This window comes from Osmia bicornis, chromosome 2 (genome assembly GCF_907164935.1).
Source record: "Osmia bicornis bicornis chromosome 2, iOsmBic2.1, whole genome shotgun sequence".
NCBI lineage: Eukaryota > Metazoa > Arthropoda > Insecta > Hymenoptera > Megachilidae > Osmia > Osmia bicornis.
In genome coordinates this window covers 9,924,672-9,949,686 of record NC_060217.1, presented here as the reverse complement: position 1 = coordinate 9,949,686, position 25,015 = coordinate 9,924,672, and the positions used below count along the sequence as shown (strand labels likewise).

General features: G+C 33.3%; 6 protein-coding genes across 15 annotated transcripts in view; 3 read left to right on the top strand and 3 right to left on the bottom strand.

Moving 5' to 3' along the window:
* Positions 1-1,383: 1,383 nt before the first annotated feature.
* Positions 1,384-5,926, bottom strand: LOC114874834 (nicastrin). Its single transcript, XM_029184492.2, has 9 exons — positions 5,839-5,926; positions 5,320-5,700; positions 4,948-5,046; positions 4,412-4,749; positions 3,942-4,335; positions 3,473-3,869; positions 2,956-3,395; positions 2,692-2,884; positions 1,384-2,614 (listed from the first exon to the last, which is right to left on the bottom strand). The coding sequence occupies exons 2-9, from the start codon at positions 5,372-5,374 to the stop codon at positions 2,596-2,598; spliced, it is 1,935 nt and encodes a 644-aa protein (XP_029040325.1). The 5' UTR covers positions 5,375-5,700; positions 5,839-5,926; the 3' UTR covers positions 1,384-2,595.
* A 71-nt stretch (positions 5,927-5,997) lies between these two features.
* Positions 5,998-10,849, top strand: LOC114874838 (F-box/LRR-repeat protein 3-like). 10 transcript variants are annotated; one of them, XM_046288903.1, is made up of 8 exons: positions 6,597-6,689; positions 7,069-7,110; positions 7,180-7,249; positions 8,917-8,949; positions 9,033-9,222; positions 9,354-9,573; positions 9,645-9,890; positions 10,014-10,849. In XM_046288903.1, the coding sequence occupies exons 5-8, from the start codon at positions 9,033-9,035 to the stop codon at positions 10,183-10,185; spliced, it is 828 nt and encodes a 275-aa protein (XP_046144859.1). In that variant the 5' UTR covers positions 6,597-6,689; positions 7,069-7,110; positions 7,180-7,249; positions 8,917-8,949; the 3' UTR covers positions 10,186-10,849. The 10 variants fall into 10 exon arrangements, 8 of the variants coding, with proteins under 8 accessions (XP_029040336.1, XP_046144835.1, XP_029040332.1 ...); XM_029184503.2 differs by lacking the exons at positions 6,597-6,689; positions 8,917-8,949 and adding an exon at positions 5,998-6,086; XR_006830148.1 differs by lacking the exon at positions 8,917-8,949 and having other exon boundaries at positions 7,069-7,249; positions 10,014-10,271; positions 10,386-10,849.
* On the bottom strand, positions 10,623-15,035 carry LOC114874837 (transmembrane protein 185A). Its single transcript, XM_029184498.2, has 5 exons — positions 14,756-15,035; positions 13,793-14,138; positions 13,417-13,716; positions 12,992-13,340; positions 10,623-12,910 (listed from the first exon to the last, which is right to left on the bottom strand). Exons 1-4 carry the CDS (start codon positions 14,791-14,793, stop codon positions 13,005-13,007), a joined length of 1,020 nt encoding a protein of 339 aa, XP_029040331.1. The 5' UTR covers positions 14,794-15,035; the 3' UTR covers positions 10,623-12,910; positions 12,992-13,004.
* Positions 15,036-15,427: 392 nt separating this feature from the next.
* LOC114874833 (40S ribosomal protein S3a) lies at positions 15,428-17,244 on the top strand. The gene is made up of 5 exons (XM_029184491.2): positions 15,428-15,536; positions 16,002-16,105; positions 16,212-16,534; positions 16,782-16,943; positions 17,034-17,244. Exons 1-5 carry the CDS (start codon positions 15,475-15,477, stop codon positions 17,184-17,186), a joined length of 804 nt encoding a protein of 267 aa, XP_029040324.1. The 5' UTR covers positions 15,428-15,474; the 3' UTR covers positions 17,187-17,244.
* Positions 17,245-17,400: 156 nt separating this feature from the next.
* On the bottom strand, positions 17,401-23,588 carry LOC114874829 (putative fatty acyl-CoA reductase CG5065). Its single transcript, XM_029184483.2, has 9 exons — positions 23,383-23,588; positions 20,507-20,741; positions 19,137-19,300; positions 18,915-19,050; positions 18,598-18,797; positions 18,278-18,530; positions 18,012-18,202; positions 17,688-17,945; positions 17,401-17,615 (listed from the first exon to the last, which is right to left on the bottom strand). The coding sequence occupies exons 2-9, from the start codon at positions 20,720-20,722 to the stop codon at positions 17,480-17,482; spliced, it is 1,554 nt and encodes a 517-aa protein (XP_029040316.1). The 5' UTR covers positions 20,723-20,741; positions 23,383-23,588; the 3' UTR covers positions 17,401-17,479.
* LOC114874830 (putative fatty acyl-CoA reductase CG5065) overlaps positions 21,508-25,015 on the top strand; it is a 33,246-nt gene continuing 29,738 nt past the window's right edge. Inside the window, exon 1 of the mRNA XM_029184489.2 lies at positions 21,508-21,670. The gene's annotated coding sequence lies outside the window, so the exon portion shown is untranslated. The remainder of the gene's footprint in view (positions 21,671-25,015) is intronic.

The following is a 25,015-nucleotide window of genomic DNA, read 5'->3' as shown; positions in this document are numbered from 1 at the left end:
TAAATTACAAATGTCTGCAACGTGCGTTAATAAACTATAAACACGTACCATTATGAAAACACGGACTTTGAAAAGGTCCATTCCTAACTTAATTGAGATTTTAAGTCGTAAATTAGACGTATTACATAAATACTTACATACATACTAAAAAGGAAACATAAGTAAACAATTTGAATACTTCTTTCTCGTGTACATCAAGGTCCTGTTAAATAAGTTGTTTATTGATAATAAACGCCATCACGCTTGCAATTTGTGTCCCTTTTTATTTCTATGAATTACTTTTAAATCCTAAGATACACACTGCGAATAATTACACGATTAATTTCAAGATAGATCTGAAACATTCATTAAAAAATAAAATATACGTTTAACGATGATGATATTTACCTTTTGGAGATGGAGCATTAATAAAGGAAGTAATAATTTCATTCTTCAAAGCGTATAAATATTTACACTTATTATAAATAAGTATATATCATGTATAAATAAAAATTATAATTCTTATGTTCGGACACGCATATCTGTCAATCGTTCGCGAAGGGTGCAAATAATACATTCCCCCCTCAAAAATAATTTTTTTTTGAAACCGCCATATAGCGAGAACGTTGTTTATATTACGAATTTAATTTGCGCTCAATTAAATTTTGTGGGCAAATAAAAGTTTGATCAGCGCCATCTAGCGGTTGGTGTTTCGGACTGCTCTTTAGTAATAGGATAACAGGAAAGCGAGGAAGTATGCGGAGTAAAGGAGGTATCCCCACTCCTATGACGTCACAGCTCCTGATACCAGGCTAGCATAATGCGAAGAAGTGGCACGGAACTGGCTGAAAGCAAAATGGCGTCGCGTATACCAAGCAATTTTTTAAAATTAATTACTCGCTTTCTACGCATCGTTTGTGCACTTTCATGATCGCTTGCTGAAACAAATAATTTTAGAAACCTTTAGGTACCGCATTTATAGAGATTTTGTCCGTAGTTAATTAATTATTACCAAATATAGAGATTACGTCAGAAATATGAGAAAAGTGCCTACCAAATCAGCGTTGAAGGTTTCTAAGGTGCCCTGCTTTAATAAATGACTATAAAAGTGCATAAATTATTCGTAGAAAATGAGTAATTAATTATTTTTCATTGTCGGTCTCGGGACGCCATTATGTCGGCTGTGACGTCATGAGGGCGGGAACTACCTCTTCTCCGGATACCTCCTCGCTTTCCTGCTATCCTATTACTAAAGAGCAGTCCAAAACACCAACCGCAAGATGGCGCTGATCAAACTTTTATTCGCCCGCGAAATTTATAAACAGCTTCTAATTCCCAACAATAATTTAATTCATAACAAATCTTAATTACAGGTGACTAAATAAAAAAAATGCTAGATGATAATTAGAAATCAAGGGATTTATTGAATTGTATTTTATTTTTTTTAAGAACATATTTACACAATTTTTTATAAAATATGCTCAAATTTTATACATATATCTGTATATACCCTATCAGATAGAAGTTATTTACAATGATGTATGTATGTATGTATGAACTTCTATATCATGATTTTTATTTTTTCAATAAAAAAAAACCTATTATTAAAGAATAATGAAATAAGAGCATGTAATAAAGTTGCTCGCATATGAAATAATAGAAGAATAATTTTAAATAAATTGTTTCTTAAATTTACTCCTCTCTTTTTAGCTTACTAATATTACATTGTTAGCGCACTTAAGTATATTGTAGAATTAACTACCTATCTGTTTTGGATATTGTGAGAAATTAAATATCCTGCGCTAATTGGTTTCTTCATTTACGGTGTAAGATAATTATAATAAATAAACAAAGAATGAATATATCTCAATAGATACACTGCAAATTAATAACGCTTTTACTTAATTACGAATGAATACACATGCATGACAGTCGTAACACAAATGTTCATGCGTAAATGAACGATGCGGAATTAAATAATTGTTGAAAGTACTATACGTATATTAATCGTATCGTCTGTAAACGGTATTCGTAATTTACAGTACGCATATAAATAAAATGTGCACGCTTATCGTTACGTACAAATGAATTTTAACAAAATCAAGAACTCAGTACACATTTCTTAATGTTAGTATACCCTGCTTATTATCGCGATACAGGTGTAATACTCTAAGTATCGACTTCTCGTGGAATTTAATAAAAAATTCCACTTATTCGCTGAATACACGTAACATTTATAAAAATGTATATACCCAAATACATACAATTATATTAGAAAAAGGGACGTAACGTGACAAATGAAACGAACGTACAAGATGCTCAAAAAGTAGTAATAATCATAGCTTCCAAAAGTAGATTATTTACCTTCTGAATACTTTATACGATCGTTCCCATTGCGTATGCTAACATAGTGCAAAAACTTCATTAAATAGTTGTCGTAATTTCGCACTGACACTGTAATAAAAAATCGATGGCGTCGGAATACGTTTTAGTGTTGAGATATATAAAAAATTGTCCGAGGGCGTACCACACATATATTCAAAGGCTAGTTACGGGAACATCTTCGTATTCTCGATGGTCCAACCTGGTCATTGATATGTGGTCCGCAGCGTATCCCTAGCAGCTTGTCGTTCTCCTAAAATATAATTATATAAGAGTTTAAAACAATGTCGAATTAATATTTATCTCTTGATTTCAAGTTGATTGATTTACCGTGAATTAAACAATATATCAGCCCGGGAATTAATGAACCACACAATTAAAAAGGACACAACAGCCACTGAACTACCTAAAATCATCGTTAATCGCTCTGTAGCTGCTGAAGGCTTAAGGAACATCCTTACGCTTAATGTTTGCCATATAGATTCCGTCCATGTAGAATAAAGACCAGATTTCATATCATATCCTGTTAAAAATATAAAAAATAATAATTCCACTCTTTAAGACGATTCTCTTTAAATTTATATAAACACGTACCATCGATAATAAATGCCGGGCTCATAGCCGCGCTATAATTCACATTTGAACTAATACATATGCCAGTTAAATTATCGCCAGCCATCCAAATCTGATGATTTTTATAACATGTAGTTTCATTCATATGCGGTAATTCCTTTCTAGTCAGATAAGCAAGAAGTTGACCAGTTAACGTAGTGGCAGTATTGGCTACCCTATGTACACCGACGTATAAAGGTAGAACTTGATTAATTAATTTGGCGCCCGGTGATGAAGCGGCGTGAAACAAATAGCAGTTGGCACTTTCCAAGTAACATGTTAACATTTCAAAAATCTGAGACTCGACGGACTGAAAGGTTTCATCAATGACTGGAGGTTGATTACCAGTTATATTTTCATAAAGAATTTCAGCAACATGAATTGCAATCTTTGCTAAAGCAGTTGAAAGTCCATTGTCGCTTCTGAAAAGAATATCTCATATAACAGATACATGAAACAAGAGTAACTTTATAGATAACTTATAGAATTAGAATAGTACTTGTTAAAGGAAAGATTTTCTGCATCGTCTAAGATTCCATTGTAATATCTATTTCCGAAATATTCTCCATGATCGCTAATAACAACAGCAGGTAAATCGTGTTTCACATCTAAGAAACTTTGTACCGACGTAGGCGGTACACTGTCTTCCAAAACGGTCGCGTTCAATGCATTCTTCATTTTATACATTATATCGTTGTTCCTTCCGTTAGTAGAATGAAGATACAATTTCCCTTTATTTAACTGACCAAATTCGATCACACTCTTAATGTCATCCAACTTTAAATTTACTCCACCTAATGCATTGAAATTACCTTCTTTCAGGTCATAAACTAATCGACTGGATCCTATATAATCAAAAGCTTCGCCATTTAATAGAGAAAAAACAACGTTTGTTTCTGAAAAAAAAAAGAACAGAAATGATAATACGTACTTATCTTATGTTTCATAAAATCTACCATTATACTTACTGTTCACCACAACATCTTTAGCTAATATATTCAAGTAATAAGCAGTGGCAATTAACGTTACTAATCCTGTTACAACGTTACCCGCTCCAGGTGATAGTCCATCAAACAGGGAAGAAGCATCTAGCCTGGCTGTTACCATTATTATTGAATTTTTCTCTATATCTATGGGAGCTAGAGGCCAATGTATGTTTCTATCTCCTAACGGTTCGCAAAACGGTGTCGGAATATAATTCAATTTGGATTCGCCGCGTCTGATACAAGATTCAGAGTTAACTGCGGCAAACATAAACGATCTCATTTCTAACGCGCACAAAGATCTGTGTTGTTGATTTTCTATGTCGTGTGTATTAAATTTCCAGAAACAATCTTTTATAGCTTCTATCATGGTCTGATTCTGGAATTGAAAGTTAGTCATTTTTAATTTGTATAATTATGTTGAGCCAGCAATGAAAAAAAAAATCAAAATTGACCTCTGTATAAAACATTGGAAACTGCCAATCCTGCATGAGTAAAGAAGATCCCAAAGGATTCCAAGGAGCAGCTTCGTTGCATCTTTTATATCCTGAATACCTATTTGGACAGGTATCTTCAGGAGAATAATGATCTGGACGTGGTTGACTGGTGTTTTTTGCAAGCAGAACTCCATTTATGTTATTTGTCTTTTGTAATCGAAAGAGTACATCTTTCATGAACATGGAAAATGTAAGGACTATGGTATAAGGACCATCAGTGGCATTTTTTTCAATCCATCTAATATCATTTTCTTCTTCAACCAAATGAATGACACCAACGCTTCCTGACCTACTTGCTATAATAGAAAGAGGCACGATTTAGGTGAAACCATATGATATATTTACAGCTGAATTATAATTAAGTTAAATAACTGATATATGTTACCTGATAAACATATCAATATTATTTAATTTATCTTAAGTAAAATAAAAATTAACAAATGAATAATTATTAAATTAATGAAAATATAATTAATATGTTTGTATAATCTTACAGGAACATCCAAATTGATGTGTTCCATTATGTCTACGGAAACAAGCAGCAACTCCTTCAAAAGTCATATAAATCATATCCTTTATCCGTTCTGCAGCAACTAAAAACATAATTTTGCATTTTCTTTATTTTGTTTCAAATTCACTGACATTTCACTTTTCATTTATGTAAGTGTTAAAACTAATTGTTTGATAAAAAGTTCAGAATCGTTGTCTCTGTAATTTCAATTTATTTTGAAAACGAAATTTCGTAATTATGCGTTACATAAAAAAACACGAAAGATAAGTACAAAGTAAAGCTTTGTTTAGCTTTATCTAGATCCTTTTCAAAATAAAAATTCAACGATTTTACTGAAACTTTATTATTATCTTACCTAAATTTACGATTAGAAATATTAGAAGATATCCACAGCCTAAACATTTTGCCATTTTTTCCGTCGTGGTGGTACTTGTCAAAACTTTGTTTTATTTTTCTTTAGATCCACCACAGCGGATCGTCTTTGTTAGGTTAGACACGATGACACAAATGCATCGCGTGAATCAGAAAATAATTGAGCGTTTCAATTTTACCTGGCCGTAGACGCTACCGCCACCATTGCACCGCAACTATATGGCGGGGAATTTTCTGAATCATCTTATGGTAAATCAGTAAATAAATGTTTGAATTAATCAAATTTAATTACAAGCCGCTTATCATTATTATTCTATTAAATCGCTGTAACATTCTTGAATGTTTTCAATCCAGCTCAATCCACCTTCGGAGATGAAACAAACACATGTTAGAAAAATAGAACTTTTCCATTAAATAATTGCATGTTACAATTTAAAATAATTAAATTATTGTTTAAAAAGTACATGTCATTTGCAAAGAAACGAGAATGAAATTAAATCACCAGTGAATACGCTCCTGAATCTATTCATCACTGTTTCAATGTATTGTCCCAAGTTATGTTGCACGCCAATGGCAGTCTGACGCAGCGTTGACAGTGCGTAACACGCTTAAGTGAAAGTTTTCCTCTTTTTTTCTCTGCAATTTGTTTTGTACAGTAATTATCGATAGTGTTGATATTTTATTATTTTCCTGTTACTTCCACACCTTTTTTTTTAATAACAAGAGCTCATCAACGAGACGTCATACGTGGTAAACAAGTTACATTGCGAAACTAATTGATAGTATTCACTTTATTGTATTACAATTTTACATTAATTATAATTTGTAATAAACGAAATGAATAATAACGATCTTACTGTGATCTTAATATAAATTAGACATAGTCTTAAATTTTAATACTTTTAGGTGCTTAGAATTAAAAATGATGCCTACCTTGTGATCCAAGAATTTTTAAATCCTCCGAGGAACGTATTTTTACAAATTTATATAACACAAGGTAAACAATCGTTTTCCGTACCGTCATCAATAAATAATTTCAAAAATATATTAATTTTTAATATAATTTCGACTTCCTGGAATTAATTCGACGCGCGTAGGAACGTCAAACGGATTTGATATTTTTCTCGAACAGGGAAACAGAAAGTGGCACGCAACGACGATGACGCACATCGCGTAACAAGATATATCTATACAATATATATAGAATAGTTGTATGCGAATATCTATCTATGTATAAGTACGTAAGATACAGGTATCAATTAGAACGGCGCACGTGAGCGCGGAAGCACGTGTATCGAGTATCGATAGCGTGCAGCTACGTCACACTACGTCACACACGGCTGAAGCACAACGGTGAGCCCTGTGCAAATGTCAGACTGATTTACAGAAACGAAAATACAATTCAGATATCAAGTTTTTTGTGACCAATTTTTCGGAAGTGTGAAACGATAAACGCATTTCAAATTTGCAAACTGTTTTATGGAAAGTAACGCATGTTGTTCGATACATATTCATAAAATGAATGTCAACGTTCAGTAGGTGTAGTAACTGATTTCGGCGAGCATGTTGCAAAATGATTCTTTATAAAAAGGAAAGTTATTATGTAAACATACGTACAGTAGTTTGAAGAAATAATTTTCTTTTGAATGAACGAAATGTGATTGACAATTATTGGTTAGAATGAAAATGTCATACGATAACAATGTACTAATCGTGCGGCTGTTTGTTTCAGGTACGGCATCCAAACTGATGCTAGCAGCGATTCATCGCAAAGGTAAATGGGTTTCGTTTCCAAAGTACACGAATTTCTTCCGCAAAGAATTTACAATCCATCTGGCCGTAGCTCGATTTGCAATCACTTGGAAATCACCGTTCTGGAAGAACGTAAAATTCAATCTCAGCCAGGATAATAGGTAAAAATTTTTATTTTAATTCACTGTCATTGATGTGATAGTAATTGATGTTTTTCCTTTGTTCCGAGATTAATCAGCAGGAAACGTTACATCAATGTTTTGGAAGCTGATCTTTGAACGACACAGTTGCGTTAAGAAAAATCTACGATAAACCGTTTTAAAAATATCGGTATCGTGTTTAATTTTCTATTCGCCAATGGCAAAAAAATGGCAGGTCACGGTTACTAATTTTCCCACTATTATTTTAGATAGAATGCATTTGCAGGATTGATAAAAAAAGAAAATTTTTTATTTGATAGACGAAATATTGATTCGGTAAATGAGATTGATCGAGCGTTTCCCGCTCGATCTTTAATTAGTTAACAATTTCCACCAGTTTCCTTTCTCTTCGTGATACACGTGAGTCGCAAAGGGAAACACGTGAATGGTCTACTGGGAACTGGCAAGCAAGTCCGTGACCTCCTTTTATACGTTTCAAACGTTTTATTAATCACGGAAAATGTTAAATTTTTGGACACGTGTACAAAATTTCGCTTTATTCCTCTGAGAGACATTTCGTTACGTGGAGCCAACTTTGTAACTTTCCTAACATTTTAATTTGCAAATTAAATCTAAAAAATGTTTTCAGTGATCGTTACGGTTGGCTGCCTCCCGCTTCTAGAATTCAGCATTCAGAGGGTTGAACGTGTATCATCAAAGGACCGAGTATCAAGTCATTCAACCAAATGAAATGAACTCGTCCTAGTCCAAGATCTTATACAATCATTAATGATTGCCAATTGGCATAAGTAAATAGGAACACGTTGCGTCGCCGTTTTGAGCCAATTCATTTCCAGTTGCGCCATATATTCTTTACACCATAACTCAGTACCGTTGAAATCCACGTGATCGTTGAACGTAGACACGTGAATAGCCTACTGAGCCTGAGGACCGTTTAGTCCATGACCAGGTTCCACGGGTAGCGATCCTTTTACCGGTCTCGCCAGCTAAATCGCACACTCCCCTTTCGAAGTAGCACGTTGCAACCGTGCATACCTATAGGTACAGGCACGTGTATGCCCTAGTCGGCTGGTCAGCTCTGTGGCCCCAATCTTGAGTCTTGCACAACGATTACGTGCCTTTCCAATCGTCCTTTCGCTTTTTCTCTTCATCTCCCTCGCGAAGGACGTACTAAACGATCTCTACCGTAAGGCAGTGTGCTCCTTGACAGCATTACACTCGTTTGCTCCACATATTTCATAAAGATAGTCGCGTAGAGTTAGCGAGACCGTTTGCACGTTTAATTCCCGGTGTCCTGACAGAACTTCATAGTGTTGACTGAAAAGTAGAAGTCTCGTTATGCTTTGGAGGAATCTTTCACGGTGAAGTAGTAACGTTCTGAATCGTCACAGTAAGCTTTAACATTTCTTCTGTTGCTGGTAAAACAGTATAATCCTCAGTTTTGAGAGTAAGCTTTAAATTTCCTTCTAACGATGAAATAAGAACGTTTTAATCGTGATGGTAAACTTTAAATTTGTCTCTGGCGGTAGTAGAAATAGTAACTCTTTAGTAAGCTTTAAATTTCTTCATGTCAACAATGAAATAGAAACGTTTCCAGTCGTAATTAGTTATTATCATAATGAAAGATAGTAGACATTATGAGGTACTGGTGGAATTATTCGTTTCAGATCAGTCTTGTGGTCAATCTGCTAGATTTGAACGTGGGTGAAGTCAGATATAATATTTAAAAATTATCAGACTCACTGGGACTATGATAGTTTATTAATGCAATGTTTATTGGTAGATGCTAGCACTAATGAGCGCTCCAAAGCCTGCTTTCCCGGAGATTGACAATGACAAGTTTGAGACCATCATGAAAATATCAAACAAAGACACGGTCGAGCAAAAGAAGGATCGTTCAAATAACGACGCAGACCCTTCAAGAACCCTCCAGCTTTTACGAGTCAAAGGATTTCCTCGATTACTACCTGAAGGTTTGATCTATTACTATCTACACAATAGTCGGATGTCCGTTGCTTCTAAGGAATTTCAAAATTATGTTGAACAATAAGTTCAATCAAATATTTTAGAGCCCTCTATCTGATATAAATTAATTGTACCACAGGTATCCAAGCGTTGGTCAGTTACTGCCAATACCTGCAGGAATTATCATTGTCCTATTCGTTTGTCAGTGACGAATTGCTGTTAGCCTTAAGTGCTGAGAAACAGGTGCAATTAGAAACTCTACGATTGGAAGCTCATCCGGAGACAAAACCGCTCCCTCGAGTCAGTGACAAAGCCTGGTTTACGTTTTCCAATAATTTTCCAAACATAAATCTTGTACTGTGAGTGTATTTCCAACTTCAATGTTGCATTTTGTCTAGATAAATAACGTTTTGTTTTTACCATTAATCAGATTATCTTATATGACAAACGAAGATGATCAGACACCGCTGATTGCACCGTACGTTCCTATTACACACCTGTACTTTGGAGAAGCACCATCTGAAGCAACTGTATTATGCATTGCCGATCAGTGTCCTCAATTAGTCGAGCTGGTGATCGCTGCTTATGGACCTGGTCTACTCGATGATGCATTACTTTCTATAGCTGAAGGATGTCCACGTCTAAACGCCGTTGGTTTGGGCGATTGTGAAATCACGTATGTAGTACATTAATGCCTCATTAAGTGTACATGGAATTAGTTAATTACCAAGAATAGACTATCTCCTTAAGAATTTGGATGGAGTTTCACTAAATCTTTTTCTTTTCTGGTCACTCTCAGTTGCTCAGGATTGTTGGAATTTGTTACACGATGTGCGAAACGTTTACAAATTCTGTACGTATGGGAAACGTCGTTGGTCGAGGATTCCGAGCTTGATGTTACGAAAGTATCAAAGAACGTATCGTTACGACTTGGTCGTACGTGGGTACCTGAATATATACCGTTGTATTAAATAAAACAAGTAATCCGAAGCAATTTATACAAGATACAGTTACAAATAATGGCCGGCAATAGTTCGGGTACATAGCAGAAATGTGTGTGAGTAATAAACTAGGCTTTATAGATATTTCTTTTCTATCTTTTGTATAAATCGTTTATGTGAATGATTATTGACTATTGACTCGTAGAATGGATATCATATACACATTGTAGGTTTCCAATATTCTTAGGACTGCTGTATTCTTTGAAGAACCAGAAATTTTAAGGTAAAAAAGATTGTACATACATAGTTTACCATATTGTATTGATAACAAGGAAACCACGTAATTGCATTTCATTAATTTGTATTATTTATGTTGGTGTTCAAATAACTTCATGAAAAGGTCGAACTTCGATGCCGTAAAAATAAAAAAGAACGAAAAATGCCTCGTATTGTAAAAATTGCTCGTATCTGTTAATACCAAAAATATAAACTTTATTAGATTATAATGGTATCTTTTGCGTGTGATGTATATAAAATAAAATAATATTACTACTTATTTACCAACCGTCGCTCATGATAGATATGTATAATATACAATAATTGATATAGTCTATGATGTTATTGTAATACAACAGAGTATGTACATTATTTCTACATTATAACACAATAAATGATTGGATATATTTAATATTTATATCTAGTAACGTTATCGCTCAATGTTTTTCACGATGAAACTTATTGTTTTCAGTTTAATTTACGTGATTATTTTTCTTTTTTCTTTTATTAGCATCTTGCTGATGCTATTCTAAAGATGCGAGGCGCTCAGTCTTGTATCCCAGCCGATAATCCAATCTTCTGTCTTAGTAAGGCCGATTAAAAATTTTATGTTCGAACAACTCACGTATTTCAGTTTCGTTTATGACAAATTATGTATATTAATACATATAAGAATCTGTACCGTTTCTTTTTTTGTAAAATTTTAATGTTATATAACATATCGAACAAATGTTTTTACACTCCTTACGAGTATCATAACATCTTCCATTCTGATTGTTCATAAGGAATAGCAGTTTTAAAAAATATAATAATAATGACAATAAAAGTTAACTTATTAGACATATAACAATGGCATATACTTGTTACATTATAGATTAGAAAATGCAGTATTCGTTAGAATTCTTGAAGCAATTGATAAATGATAAGCGTACATAAGGGTCTAATTAAAAGCTTAAAGTAACAGAGCCCTTTGAACACGTTTACCGTACATATTAAAATTATACTATCACTTTAGTAATATCAGTATGAATATTTTAACGAGAAATATTGCAAAGACTTTTAGGAACACGTAGAAAAATTATTCTAATGTAAATGTATGGCTTTTCTCCTTAATCATCTATGCCGTTGCAAGCATAGAACCTAGGTTTCGTTCTTAAATTAGAAATTATTTTTAAAAAGGGCTCAAATACATGTAAAGCATTTCTATAAACAAGAAAAAAAAATGTAATTTTCAATTTTATTATCATTGCCCTGTTAACAATCACTCTGCTCCTGAATTGCACCGATTTTTATAAATTTACTATGTAAACACTACTGTTAAGTCTCATTCAATATGAGCATTTACATTATGAAATAATGTAGAAGACAAACGGAATTTTTTTTTTAAATAAAATGCAAACACAACGAATAATTACTCGTATCGTTTACAATATTAACATATCTTATACGTATTTATAATATGTATGTATGTATACCAATTTTTTGCGGAAATAATTTAATGCAGCTAAATTTTGCATCAACCAAGGATCAGACAGTCGCGCGTTAATTGAGACTTAATTACATACATATTAGATTTTCAGATATGATCTGTATAGTGCTAGCAGATTCTACAACATAGTGGACTATTTACATTGATGATTTTCCTTAACAATAAACTTCATTAATAGTTCTAACGATTTGCAGGAAAATCGATTTAAAATATAAGTAATTATAAATCAAACTTTGCTCTATACAGATCACAGTATATCGAAGTTTAGTTCGGATTTTAAACACGGTTCACAGCTGCATACAAACTATTCAAAATATCATTAACTTTTTAGCACCACCTTAGGCATATTCACTATCTTTTATGTATATCCACTACTTTTGGCAAAGTAATAATAACGCTACTGTTACGCAAGTTTACTATTTAACAGGCATAACAAAATAGGTCGACGATTATCCTATATCATTAAAAAGGAGCAATCAAACAAATGGACGGGTTGGTTACTTACTCTACGCGTAATTTAAGTTTGGGTACACGTAAGACTAATGCAGCGTTAAAAGACATGATGATTTTGAGCATCGCGGCTGCTGAATTTGCTCAAGGGGCCATTCCTCTAAATGAATTTAACATACAACTTTCTCGTAACTATCTTGCAATTAATTAATTAAATAATTAATTTTAAAAAACTGTAAGACTTTTTTCTCGAAGCCTTTTTTATATATATATATATATTTTTTTTTTACGAAAATCTATAGTAAAAAGCTTAAGCCCCAAGAACAAAATAGATAATATAATTATTATGATTGCCTCAGCGCACAATATATGTAACAATAACAAGATTTTCTTCGTGACATACTTTACTCAAAATGATAATTTCCTTTCCATAATAGATTTCTCTATTAGTTACGCACCTGTATCTGTTACTTGTTAAGATATGGCTTCCGGTATGAACCAGTCATATCGATAAAAACATTTCAAGTACCCGGATCGATCCTGTAACATAATATTCAAACAATTAAAGATATTTCTATTACATATACATTGTTTCTATTAATCATCATAATTGATAAATACCTGTACAAGACAATCAATCAGGCATATCAATGGAAACTATAGGTACCACAGGTTTTGTTAGGTCGATCTTTTTGAAATGTTTTTCATTCTTTTCTGAAACCATTGGTTCCGATGGTGGTTGATCTTGTTCACTTCTTGGCTGATAAGAAATATTACCATATTCTTGAAGCAATGGACACAATCCTAATAAAAAGTGACAAAAGTCTTTCCTAATACCAAACCACCATCTGTTTCCTCCTTTTGCATCGAAAGACATGAAAATGAGTGTTATATGAGATATTAAAAGTGGCATCGCCACTGTAGTGTAATTTAATGAAATATCTCCATCCAATTTGTTTGCTAATAATACCTAAATTCGATTAAAATGATGTTAATATAAAATTTATTAATCACCTCTATGTTTCAATGATAATTATGGTTCTTACTTGGAACACTAAAATTGGAACCACAAGAAATGTGTATGCTAAGGCTGAATTTAAAGATGTCCGCCTTTGCCTAGCATTAATCTGTGGTGTCCTTAATAAAACAGCAGCAAATACTATCGCATATAGAACTGCCACTAAGGATAAGCATAAAAGTGCCCAAAGAGGCACAAACACTACTTCCCAACTCCATGTTATAAATCCATCTAATCTTAATGCCAAAAAGATGAATTGTAATACATTGACTGCACAAAATAATTCAAGTTCAAATGATCTATCGTGTTTTGCAGCCCAGATACAGACCTGGAAAGACAAAAATATTTATATTTTTTAGATAATTAATTTATATCATTTTCTTATGAAATTCAAAATTACTTACAGCTATTGACACTATAGAGATGAAGATAAGTGGTATGAATACAAGTATCCAAAGATGTCTTTCAGATTCTAACTTATCGCATACTAATAATTCAAACATTAACAAGATCAAATGTAATGCCAAAGTAATCAACATTGCTTTATAATGTACATAAGCATCCCCTTCTAGCCTTGCATGAGGATGTCTCCACCAAACATAACTTCCAATAGTAGCACCCAAAATGACCATACTCTTCCAAAACCATATTGGAACAAAGACAGTCCAATAACTCCATTCTATGATACCATCCAAGCGAAGAGCAAACAAAATTGTGAATATCATCAAACAACAATGTACCAAAAATTTGCTAAAACATAAATTAAAAGACATTAGTACATATTTATTTTTTCTATTCGTTCAAATATTCATATTACTATTAAAATTATGCATTCAAACTCGCAGAAATCTTTGACATACATTATAACAGATATTATAGAATATTACAATCACATTTAATACAATAGCAATTAACTTATATAACCACAGAAAAACATTTTTTTACTATATGCAAAACCAGTAATTATACGACGGAATTCTAAAATACATCAATTATTAATAATTTACGTAAAGGTCAATAATGTTATAAAAATGATAAAATATGGTAAATAAAACGACGAATGTTTGCTTAAAATAAGTGACCGATTTATTTTAAAGCATATCTTAGTTCCAAAGGGTAAATATCGATAGATCTTTAATGAAATTGTCAAAAAGCAGTTTTATAAATTAAATCACGGGCAGGTAACAAAGAAATCGCATTGAAAATTAGATGATTTAATTTTTGTATGTATAAAAATAATAATTCTATTCATCACTTTCCTTTTTATTCTACACGCTCTTACACACAAGACATTAACATATCGTATTAATCTGTTGTTTATTTATTCGTTCGAAGAAAAACTAAATAATCCGTTCGCAAAGTTTTACCTTGGATTGAAATCTTGAAACAATGTTTGCAGATTCATGATTATCAGAAAGGTTTTGTAGGCCAACTACTTGACGCAAATCTTCGTGATGACCACCACGTACACATACATTCCACTGAAAATCGCTTCATTTACAGCAAAATTTATCGCGGAAGAACACAAACGGTGGATTCTGCATTTGTGTTCAAAGAAAAAAATAAACCCCACCGTATTACATGCGAAAATTCGAATTGCACTGAAATTAGCCAAAGACCAACAGCTGACGACATTCGATATAGAATGCAACTCAAACGTTGGCAGGGAACTTCGTACTTATGTATATAAAATGCATTTATTAATTATAATGCGTAAAATACATGATTACACATGTTCTTTAACTAATTATTTACAAAATTATCAATTATTTTACGTGATCATTATAATTGATAGGTAATTCAATTAGTTTTTATTATGGTAACAAGAATGACCAGTTCAATGTTTTTAGTGTTCATACATTACTTTTAAAGTGAACATTTGACTTAAATTTAATTAAATATAGGTTGAAAACTTAATTTCTTAAAGTTATAACGCAATTATTTATTTTTCAAAACATGATTATTTAAAATATAAATATACAAATGTCAGCCAATCAACACCGATGAAAATGTCGATAGTCGATAGGGTGTTCTGCCAGTTTCCGCTTCGAAGGAAGCGTGGTTCTTTCCGTGCGTAACTTTAATCATGGCGGTGGGTAAAAATAAGGGGCTTTCAAAAGGTGGTAAAAAGGGTGTTAAAAAGAAGATGTAAGTAAATTATAATATTTTTCTACTGTACTTTAAATGTTGTTTATATCAGAAATGTAATTTCCTGCTTGATACCTTTTAAGATGCTTAATATCAAAGTAGATTCCATGCAGCTGACATTCGTACGTTTGCTTGTAGCACACGTTTAATATTTTGGTTCTGTCAGTATAATAATTCATATAAATAGTAACTTGAAAACTTAATACTTTTTTTTTTACGGTAGTATATTTATATAATATTGTACTTATAATTGTTTGTTATTTATCATTCTTTTATTTAATTAAATTTATATGAAAGAAACTATTGATTTCATGATAAGCAATGCATTTGATATTTTAGAAAATTAAGTAATTTAAATATGAATTTATAATCGTAAAGTACTATGATTTTTGTGAAATATGTGTTAGGGATTGCCATACATAACCTCAAAGTGTAGACTTCTAACCTAATTTTCTTTGGTTATAGTGTTGATCCTTTCACTCGTAAGGACTGGTACGATGTTAAGGCACCGTCTATGTTCACCAACCGTCATGTTGGTAAAACATTGGTCAACAGAACCCAAGGAACAAGTGAGATATTTTACCATAGCATTATTTTGTTACCATTACTTTTTGGTAATAATTCAGCTTATGGAAAGTGGTCCTCCTTGCTAATTTCTATTTTCTTATTTTACAGAGATTGCTTCTGAAGGTCTGAAATATAGAGTATTTGAAGTGTCCCTGGCTGATTTGCAAAATGATGGGGATGCAGAAAGATCTTTCCGTAAATTCAGGTTGATTGCAGAGGATGTTCAACATCGTAATGTATTGACCAACTTCCATGGCATGGATCTGACTACAGACAAATTGAGATCCATGGTCAAGAAATGGCAGACTTTGATTGAAGCTAATGTTGATGTTAAAACCACTGATGGTTATCTCCTCAGAGTTTTCTGCATTGGTTTCACTAACAAGGACCAACTGAGCACCAGGAAAACATGTTATGCCCAGCATGCACAGGTTAGCGCTTACATGAATTGGACAAACTATCCATATTTAGCAATTGCAATCCAAAGTTCAGAAAAGTTGTACAACAACTTTTATGATTCATAAATTGCATAGAGTAATGGGCACTTCCTTACCACATTATTTTTTACACATAAAAAATAATGATATTCGATGTTGCGACATTCGTAATGGAATTCATCATCATGAATTATTATGCGTATAGAAAGTTATACATATATTGATATGCTTTTTTGTGTAGGTTAAGAAAATCAGACAGAAAATGGTAGACACGATCACGAACGATGTCACCAAGAGCGACTTGAAGGGTGTTGTCAGTAAGCTGTTGCCAGATGCTACAGCTAAAGACATCGAAAAAGCCTCGCAAGGAATTTACCCACTCCATGATGTTTACATCCGTAAAGTACGTATAATCGAGCGCCGTATAATTAACGGAAAAGAATGCAATAATAATAGTAACGATGTTTAAATGTGAATGATAATTATATTACAGGTCAAAGTATTGAAAAAGCCACGATTTGAATTGAGTAAGTTGTTGGAACTCCATGGTGATGGTGCAGGTAGCAAAAGCGAAGAAGTAGGTGAAACAGGCTCAAAGGTTGATAGACCAGAGGGCTATGAACCACCTGTACAGGAATCCGTTTAAGGGAGTTAAGTTCTCTTTAATTATTTGATATAAATAAAAAGCCACGTTCCAGTGCGAATATCGTTCTCTATTTTATTCTCTTTACCCGATATATTTTTATTGTTAAAAAAGGATGTAGATATAACAGAATTTGATTTTGATTGTAAATATTTATTATTGAAAAATTGTCTTTTATAGTACAACATTTAATTCGTTCAAATAAGCTAACGCTTGATAAAAAAAAAGAAATCATTTATTTGGTCATATTACGGTACAAAGTTACTAGAAAATACTGTAAATTAAGTAATGAGTGATTAGCGTAATAGTGTTCTGGTAGCAAATGACCAACTTCCTATTAACAATGCTCTGAAACTTCCACTCCAGGATGCCAATATGTAGATCAGTAGTACAAAGAATAGTATTTTCGCAATCACATCAACCCAGTACATACTGAAATGATAAAGTTACAGAATTAGGAATAAGAAGCGTTATTAAGAAAATAAATGACTAAACGTATCTTACATTTTCAAGTGCCTTCGAGCAGCAGGCAAAGTTTCAGGCGGTTCGTTTAAAATGTAGATTCTTGCTGCTCGTATGCAAGTTTCAAAATAAGCGTCTATATCCATATCTTCTCCGTGCAGCTGATACTTTTTATACTCCACGGGATTTTGTTTATCTCGTAACTCAAATATATTTGAATTTTCAAAATCCCATTGATTGTTAGCATAATATTCGAACACCTCGAAACCTTTTTGTATTCGACGTTGCACACGACACATGCTATTTGAGATAATTTATTATTAATATTTGAAAACTTCAGGGTTATCATATTCATTATATACTTACATTGGTTTATAGCCTGCAAGAAAAATAAGCGCATCTATGAGGTAGGCTGGTATCATGTGAAACAGAAACACACATATATTATGCATCAGTCTTGATTTCTTCATACTTCCACCTGGATACCAAACAACTCCATTTAAAGGTACCTTTTCTGTAATTTTTCGACCACGAGCAATAATCTCTGCCCAGGATACCTGAAACGTCCAAGTTGCATCAATTATTGCTAATGAAAGAAAATATGTTAGAATTTTATAAAAATGGTTCCTCACTTTAAACTCACTGCTACTTGTAAGATTGTAAACTCTTTTTTCATGATCTTTGAGGTAGATGTAATTCCATGAACTGGTGAGAATAGCATTTACAGCGATATCAACAGGAAGATAATCCGCATAACCATTCTCATTGCAGTACATTGTTCGAATAACACCTTTTCCAGCACCAATTAACAATCCTGTAGGACCATTGATGTTATCCGTCCATCCAGGAATAGGTTCCTTCCACACAGGTATGACTATACTAGGTCTACAATGAAAAAGTTCTTGGAAATTAAAATATATTCTAGAAATATCAATGAATCACTTGTGCATACCTTAGTATGATTGCTGGCATATGTGGCATTGCTTCCTGAACGAGACCTTCCGACAAAGCTTTGGTAAAGGCGTACGTATTTGGAATATCTCCCAAGATCTTGTCTGTCATAGCTTCAACGACCTCGTCGTCCATCCATTCAACGCATTTGATTATTTTATGAGGATCTGCAGGCGGAGGGTATGGTCTTTCTCCTAACACCTAAACATGATCAGGCATTTAAAATAGAATTCCATTCGGTTCTAATTTTATATCAAAAGAATGTGAATTCTACAGTCAATTCTTGTTAACAATTACTAATTACAGTAGAAACTATACTTTTTCTTCAAGATGACAGTATGCTGTACTGATGTGAGCAAATAATTTCAGGTGTTTCATCTCTTTCGCCAGATCCAACATTTGCTTGGTGCCACGTGTATTCACTAATACTGCTTTCTTTAACAACTCATCAAATCTGAAATTTAAATCAATTCATTTATTCAATAATTCTTATTTGTTTAATTAAAAGTTTCTAATTTATTTTAGTTAATCCTACGTTACCGTATTGTGGCGGCCGCATGATACACAATGTTGATCTTCTCGCAAAGCATCTGTCTGTCCTCCGTGGAAAGTCCAAGTCCTGGCAACGAAACATCACCATACACGACTGTTATCGCTTTGCAAAGTTCGGCCGCGCCTCTTTGCTCTTTAACTTTCTCGAAAAGCTGAAAATATTAATTCCTAACTCGTATTAGTTAAAAGGTTCGCTGTTATGTTCATCATCGATGACTGACACTATTCAGTTCACTCAATATAAAAATAATAATGCACAAATGAAAACAGTAGAATAACTGAATAATTTACTCTTCGATTCATCCACGTTATACGTACATAATGAAATTATAATGAATTCAACGTACGAGCAAACTTGCTTCCTCGTATTTCCTAAACTTTTAATAGATGCTATTTTTAAATGGCAGTAAATCAGTGTTGAAACGAATGATATACTTCCAATTCTTGTACACAACTTCATTACTTATTTAGAAACGAATGGTATCTCAATTAAAAAAAAGAAAACAGCCAAATTTTTCATTATATAATTTTGTTAGTTCAAAGCGCCGTTTCGTCAGAAAATAAAAGTGGACAGTCTCTGTTTAATGCAAGAACAAATTCTTCGGTCAACATTACATCAGTCGCACGTGTGTGTTGGTCTGTTTAGAACAGGATTCAACATCCACCGGCTTGAAAGATGTGACATAACACATCGTCACAAGAACTTTCACCGTGTATCAAGCTTGATAATAATGATAATAACATTTGACGTTCTGTCTATGCAGGAGGCCTTGACTCCGTTTCTCATTTTTATCCTCATAAAATAATCGCGGCACATAATAGTGCGCTTTCACTGAAGAATTTGCGAATTCATTTTTTAATGGTCAAAGAAACACAAAAGCAAGATGCGATTTGTCACGTGCATTGTACTAGTAAATGAAAAAGACTGAATCACATTCTTAATGTTATTTAACTTGTATCTAAGTGCTCTGCATATTATGTATAAAGTGGGACTTTATCCCCGGCTTTGTCCTTTGGACATTAGTTTAAGGAGATTTCCTGTATAAAGAATCCGGGATCTCGCACATAAAACCTGTTTGCGTATGAACAAGTGGTTCTATTACTTTTTCTTCATACTTATGTAATACCTTCTGTACATTTAGTTCAAATAATCTGTTTATAATAGTACTGATCATTATAAAAAATTGTTCATTCTTTTGTAAAAGAAAACTTCGTTTGTCCTCTTTTACATTTGCCTTCTACGCTTAATGGTTGAAAAGATTTATAAATTTAGTATAGGTGTAAAAAGCAAAGCACGTAACAGCGGCCTTCAAATAAGAAACAGAATGTTTTATGAAGGTGAAGAGCCAGCCACTCACCGGAGAATTGAAAATTTCTTCTATACGATGCTTTGGATCCTTCCCTTTTTTCGATCTGACCAACAGGTAAATTTGCTCCGTGTTTGGTAGACATCTGAGAAATTTCTCGATAACAACTTTTCCCAGAAAACCAGTGCCACCAGTTATTAAAATATTCTGATTTCTGAAGGTTTCCACTATTCTATCAGGGATCTCCTCCACTTTTGACTCGGCCATGATACTTTTATCTTATCCCCTGAAAGTTATAGAAAATTAAAAGCTGTAGGTTTCAGGTATTAAACGGTAATAAGTTTGACAGTGAATACAGTGATGCTTTTATATTGTATCCAGTCAATGAACCAATGATTCAAATTAGCCGTATCTATAAATATCAAATCGGGAACAGTACTGCGATTGAAGCGGAAATTGCAGCAGAATTTATAAATATTTCGAAAGAACCCTTAAGAATGACACTAATCTCACGTATCGGAAACTTGTCGAATAAATATCCATACAATATCCCATGCTGCGTAATTTTCCGTTTATACATTTCAAGCGGAAAAAATAACTTGCGAACGTGTCGTTCGTTCTTTTTTTTAGAACAGCAAAAATAAGACAGCATATAATTATTGAAATTTTGTTATTAGTCTGATATATCGCAACGTATACTTTACTCAAATCATATCGTGGAACGTAAATTGCTTGAAGTATTTAGCAAATATTTAGACCAATAATAGTTCTAACAAATAACATTCAAACTCTTGTAGAATTGCAAATTCAAATTACGGATCTATATACCGCGGTAATAGAGGGTTTAGAATCGACCAATCAGCTATCAGTATTTTTGGATCTTTGATGAACAATCGCGATCTGCGATTGGTTGAGGAAAATTAATTTGACCAATCTTGACGCCCTATGGGTAACCCGGTCACGTGACCGGCTCTACGAGACAAAAGACGCCTAGAAGTCGAACAGTTTGAATTTGAGTATCGTGGGAGAATGTTGATGCGATGAGTGGTGTAAATTACGCGAGTGAAAAAGTTATTTGTGCCGTAATTATAGTGAAACTGGATTGCTACGATGCGCCTGGATGAGCATAATGGAACTGTCGCGATAATCTGTGGATGCTTTACCTGCATGGGTGCAGATGTCAGCGTGTACAACAACGTGGGTCATGATAGCAAGGTATGTTCTACTGTTTATACATATATGCCGTAGTTTGAAATGATAGTTTCAAAGGTATTCAAGAAACGTATACAGAGTAGTATTGTTATTCTATGCGAATCTTGGCAAAAGTCACGTATTTATCTTCGTTTATATAGAACGAATCAGCATACAAAATAGGTTAGCCGGTTTAGGAATTTTTTTCGCGCCAAAGTAGTCCGCCATATTGAATTTCAAATTTATTACATTAGGTCATTATCGATAAATATACGTGACCATGACTTTTAAATTCGGGTTCACGTGTTAAGAAAAAAAAGGGATTTGTCAAGATTCACGCATATTTAATTATTATTATTACTGCTGTCGAGCCAACCGCCGTAACCAATTTTGTGCGTCATTACGATTGTTTTCTAATTCATGCACAATCCGTTTGCGGTTTACCACTGGATCATCAATTATATAAACCTCAAACATAAACCAGACGACTATAGTATTACATTAGCCTTAACACACCCATACCAGAATTAAGTATTACTTTTTATGTTAATAAACAATCATACATTTTCTTTCAATTTACAAAACTTAGCTCATTAATGTTAACGAAATTTTAACATTAATGTTAAGTAATTTTAATCGATAAAATAAATAAAATAAAATAAAATACAAGATTCAGGTCACTTTTCTTTCTTTTTTAAAGCAGCACGTAAAGTGAATTTTTATAAATACAATGAAATTTACATAGAAGAAAGAACATTACTGTTATGCAAATATTTCTAGTGTGTTGCAATAGCTTTTACGGTGATGCGAAGACGTAATATCGTTGACAAAGTAACTGGAACGACAGAAATACAGGTTGATCAGTTTGAAAAGATCTTTGCATTTTTCTTAGAGTTGGAGTGAAATTTTACACATAATTGATAATCCTGTTTTAAATAACTGCAATTTTGAATAGCGTGTTGTATTGCGCACGCTCCCTTTCATTGTGACAGGGAACGTGTAAATACCTAGTAAATTATTTACGTAAAATCATAGATGAATCTCATTGATCTGTAACATAGTATCATTTAATTGTATGTTATAGCGTAGTTGTAAAACCACGCAATATAAACGTTGAATCATTCTATTACATATCGTAAAATTCTGGTTACTTTTACGTTCTCGTATTGCTTCATTTAGAAAGCTTGGTATTCGTTGCTCTGAATGATTTAAATTACACTTTGCAAAAAAAAAAATTATTTTCAAAATTACACACCGGTTAAGTAATTTTAATCAATCAAATAAATTTGATGTTTGATTATCTCTGAGGTAGTTAAAAGTATTACTTAATTGTGCAAAGTTTACCAGCTTTCTACTTCCTGAATTTAATCCACGTTTTGCGTACATTTTACGTATTTCAACATCTCAACGAACATACAAACATCTTTAGCCTAACGATTGCTCCACGTTCAGGAAAAACTTCCGAAATGAAAACAGAATTTTCCTTTTAATACTTAAATTACGGTATGTCATGGATGACGCACAAGGTGCGTCGTGAGTTAATTTTCGAACAGTTTCAATTTAAACGAAGAACACTTCTCACAGCTTCTATTTTTTGAAAATTTTCTTAATATTTCTTAATATCTTTTTAATTGAGTCTCTTGTTAAATTTAACAGGAGATGTAAAATTGCTAGAATGACGTCCAAAAAAATGTGTAATAATTAAAATTAAAAAAGAATGAAAATTGAATACTTACGGAACGAGTAAGAATTCCTGGGACTTGGCGTTTTATCCTAAATGCAAGCAAGACCACAAACCGAGGTGATTGTCGAACGAAACGAAAACGAAAGCACGATCGCCAGGAAAAGAGTGATCGGTTAGAGCCGACCGACGGTGTTACTCGGATGGTGAGCCCGGTGCAGACTGAGAAAGCATAACGCTGGCCCAATATTTTCCTGAACGCTTCATCGTCGCTCGATGCAGACCCGTATTATTCGCTTTCGTTTGCCTTGTGTCCCTCCCTACCACCATTGACCAAACTTGTTTTAACTGGAATCGCGTAATTATTTACTCGTGTCTCTTTTACAACGTATTACAAGTTCGTTTCGAAGGGCAATTTTTAGCACTGAACGATAGATCAAATCTTAAGGGTGGTCTAGAACCTTGGCTCTTTGAACAGTGCCAAGCGCTTAATATTGTTAATTAGAACTTCGTTCTTTAGAATTTTTGAATTTTAGATCTTTAGAATCTTGGAATTTAGAATTTTAAAATCTTTGAAATTTAAGAATCCAATGGTGAGGGGTCAGTCCACATTTTGGGGTAGGGGGCAGAGCCACTCCTTCTTAAATAGAATAACAAATTAATTTTTTATTATCTGCCCATTCTTCAAAGTAAAGAATAATCTTAGAGAGTGATTTATAAAAAAAAAAAGTCTAGACAGTAGATTGCCAAAACTTATAGGCCCTTTATCTTATTACATAATCTTTCATAGAATAAGGAAAGTTCTTTGCTTGAAGGAAAGTTCTGTCCACCTGTATCTGATGAATTGCTCAATCAGTAATTAACGACGCATGCACAATATTGATTATTTATTTATGTTTCTTAGAGTCAGTATGGGCCGGTGCTCATTTGTGCTGTACCCTTTCCATAAGTTCCTTATGTTTTATGTGGTGGAGTGACTAGATTACTGAAGCGTATTCTAAGCGTGATCTGACTAGGGTAGAGTACAGGATTCTCGGGGTACATATCACGAATCGAAGGGTTCTATTGGAGTCAGCAACAACGCGGCGATAATGCGAGGGGAAACTGACTCCAAGGTCTCAGTAATCTGAGTCAAGGTCACGTGTCTCAGTAATCTAAGTCAAGGCCGCACTATTAAGCCTATACTCGTATGACTCGGGACGTTTTTTCCTGGACAATCTCATAAAGTTACATTTTTTATAATTAAGTGCCATACCGTTCTCCATACACCAGTTCTCAAGGGCCTGGAGACAAACAGGTTATTTCCTTGAAAATTTTTATGGCTATGTTGGATCTTACTTGATAAGTCGAGTAGGGGACCGAGATTTAATTATGTAACATTTGATTCCATTTTTCAAAAGTATTTTCCACCGAAAGGGTTAATGTAGATAAAAATTGAACTTTAAAATATAATTTTCGTACAGTATTATTGTCGCAATATTCCGTCGAGTCTTATTCGAAGGTTCATCCGATGGGAACTTCAATTTCTGGAAAGTTAATAGAATAAAAACGTGTTACAATTTCGCTGAGTCAGTACGAAACTGGATTCCCTTCAATGACAAGTGTTTCGAAATGACCTGAGAATCAGAGCGACGATGATCAGAAGAAATTTTTTTACGATTGGTGAAAATTACGTATAAACAAGTAAT

Excerpts from the sequence above, each read along its gene's own strand:
- LOC114874834 (XM_029184492.2), bottom strand. The coding sequence starts at position 5,374 with ATGGCAAAATGTTTAGGCTGTGGATATCTTCTAATATTTCTAATCGTA. Across the intron at positions 5,047-5,319 it reads ATTTCTAATCGTAAATTTAG|TTGCTGCAGAACGGATAAAG; the intron begins GTAAGATAATAA and ends TTATGTTTTTAG. Across the intron at positions 4,336-4,411 it reads TTCCAATGTTTTATACAGAG|AATCAGACCATGATAGAAGC; the intron begins GTCAATTTTGAT and ends TTTCAATTCCAG.
- LOC114874838 (XM_029184503.2), top strand. The coding sequence starts at position 9,033 with ATGCTAGCACTAATGAGCGCTCCAAAGCCTGCTTTCCCGGAGATTGAC. Across the intron at positions 9,574-9,644 it reads CCAAACATAAATCTTGTACT|ATTATCTTATATGACAAACG; the intron begins GTGAGTGTATTT and ends ACCATTAATCAG. Across the intron at positions 9,891-10,013 it reads TTGGGCGATTGTGAAATCAC|TTGCTCAGGATTGTTGGAAT; the intron begins GTATGTAGTACA and ends GGTCACTCTCAG.
- LOC114874837 (XM_029184498.2), bottom strand. The coding sequence starts at position 14,793 with ATGAATCTGCAAACATTGTTTCAAGATTTCAATCCAAG. Across the intron at positions 14,139-14,755 it reads TTTCAAGATTTCAATCCAAG|CAAATTTTTGGTACATTGTT; the intron begins GTAAAACTTTGC and ends TTTATGTTTTAG. Across the intron at positions 13,717-13,792 it reads TCTCTATAGTGTCAATAGCT|GTCTGTATCTGGGCTGCAAA; the intron begins GTAAGTAATTTT and ends TTGTCTTTCCAG.
- LOC114874833 (XM_029184491.2), top strand. The coding sequence starts at position 15,475 with ATGGCGGTGGGTAAAAATAAGGGGCTTTCAAAAGGTGGTAAAAAGGGT. Across the intron at positions 16,535-16,781 it reads GTTATGCCCAGCATGCACAG|GTTAAGAAAATCAGACAGAA; the intron begins GTTAGCGCTTAC and ends TTTTTTGTGTAG. Across the intron at positions 16,944-17,033 it reads ATGATGTTTACATCCGTAAA|GTCAAAGTATTGAAAAAGCC; the intron begins GTACGTATAATC and ends ATTATATTACAG.
- LOC114874829 (XM_029184483.2), bottom strand. The coding sequence starts at position 20,722 with ATGGCCGAGTCAAAAGTGGAGGAGATCCCTGATAGAATAGTGGAAACC. Across the intron at positions 19,301-20,506 it reads AAGAAATTTTCAATTCTCCG|CTTTTCGAGAAAGTTAAAGA; the intron begins GTGAGTGGCTGG and ends TAATATTTTCAG. Across the intron at positions 17,946-18,011 it reads CTTGCAGGCTATAAACCAAT|CATGTGTCGTGTGCAACGTC; the intron begins GTAAGTATATAA and ends TATCTCAAATAG.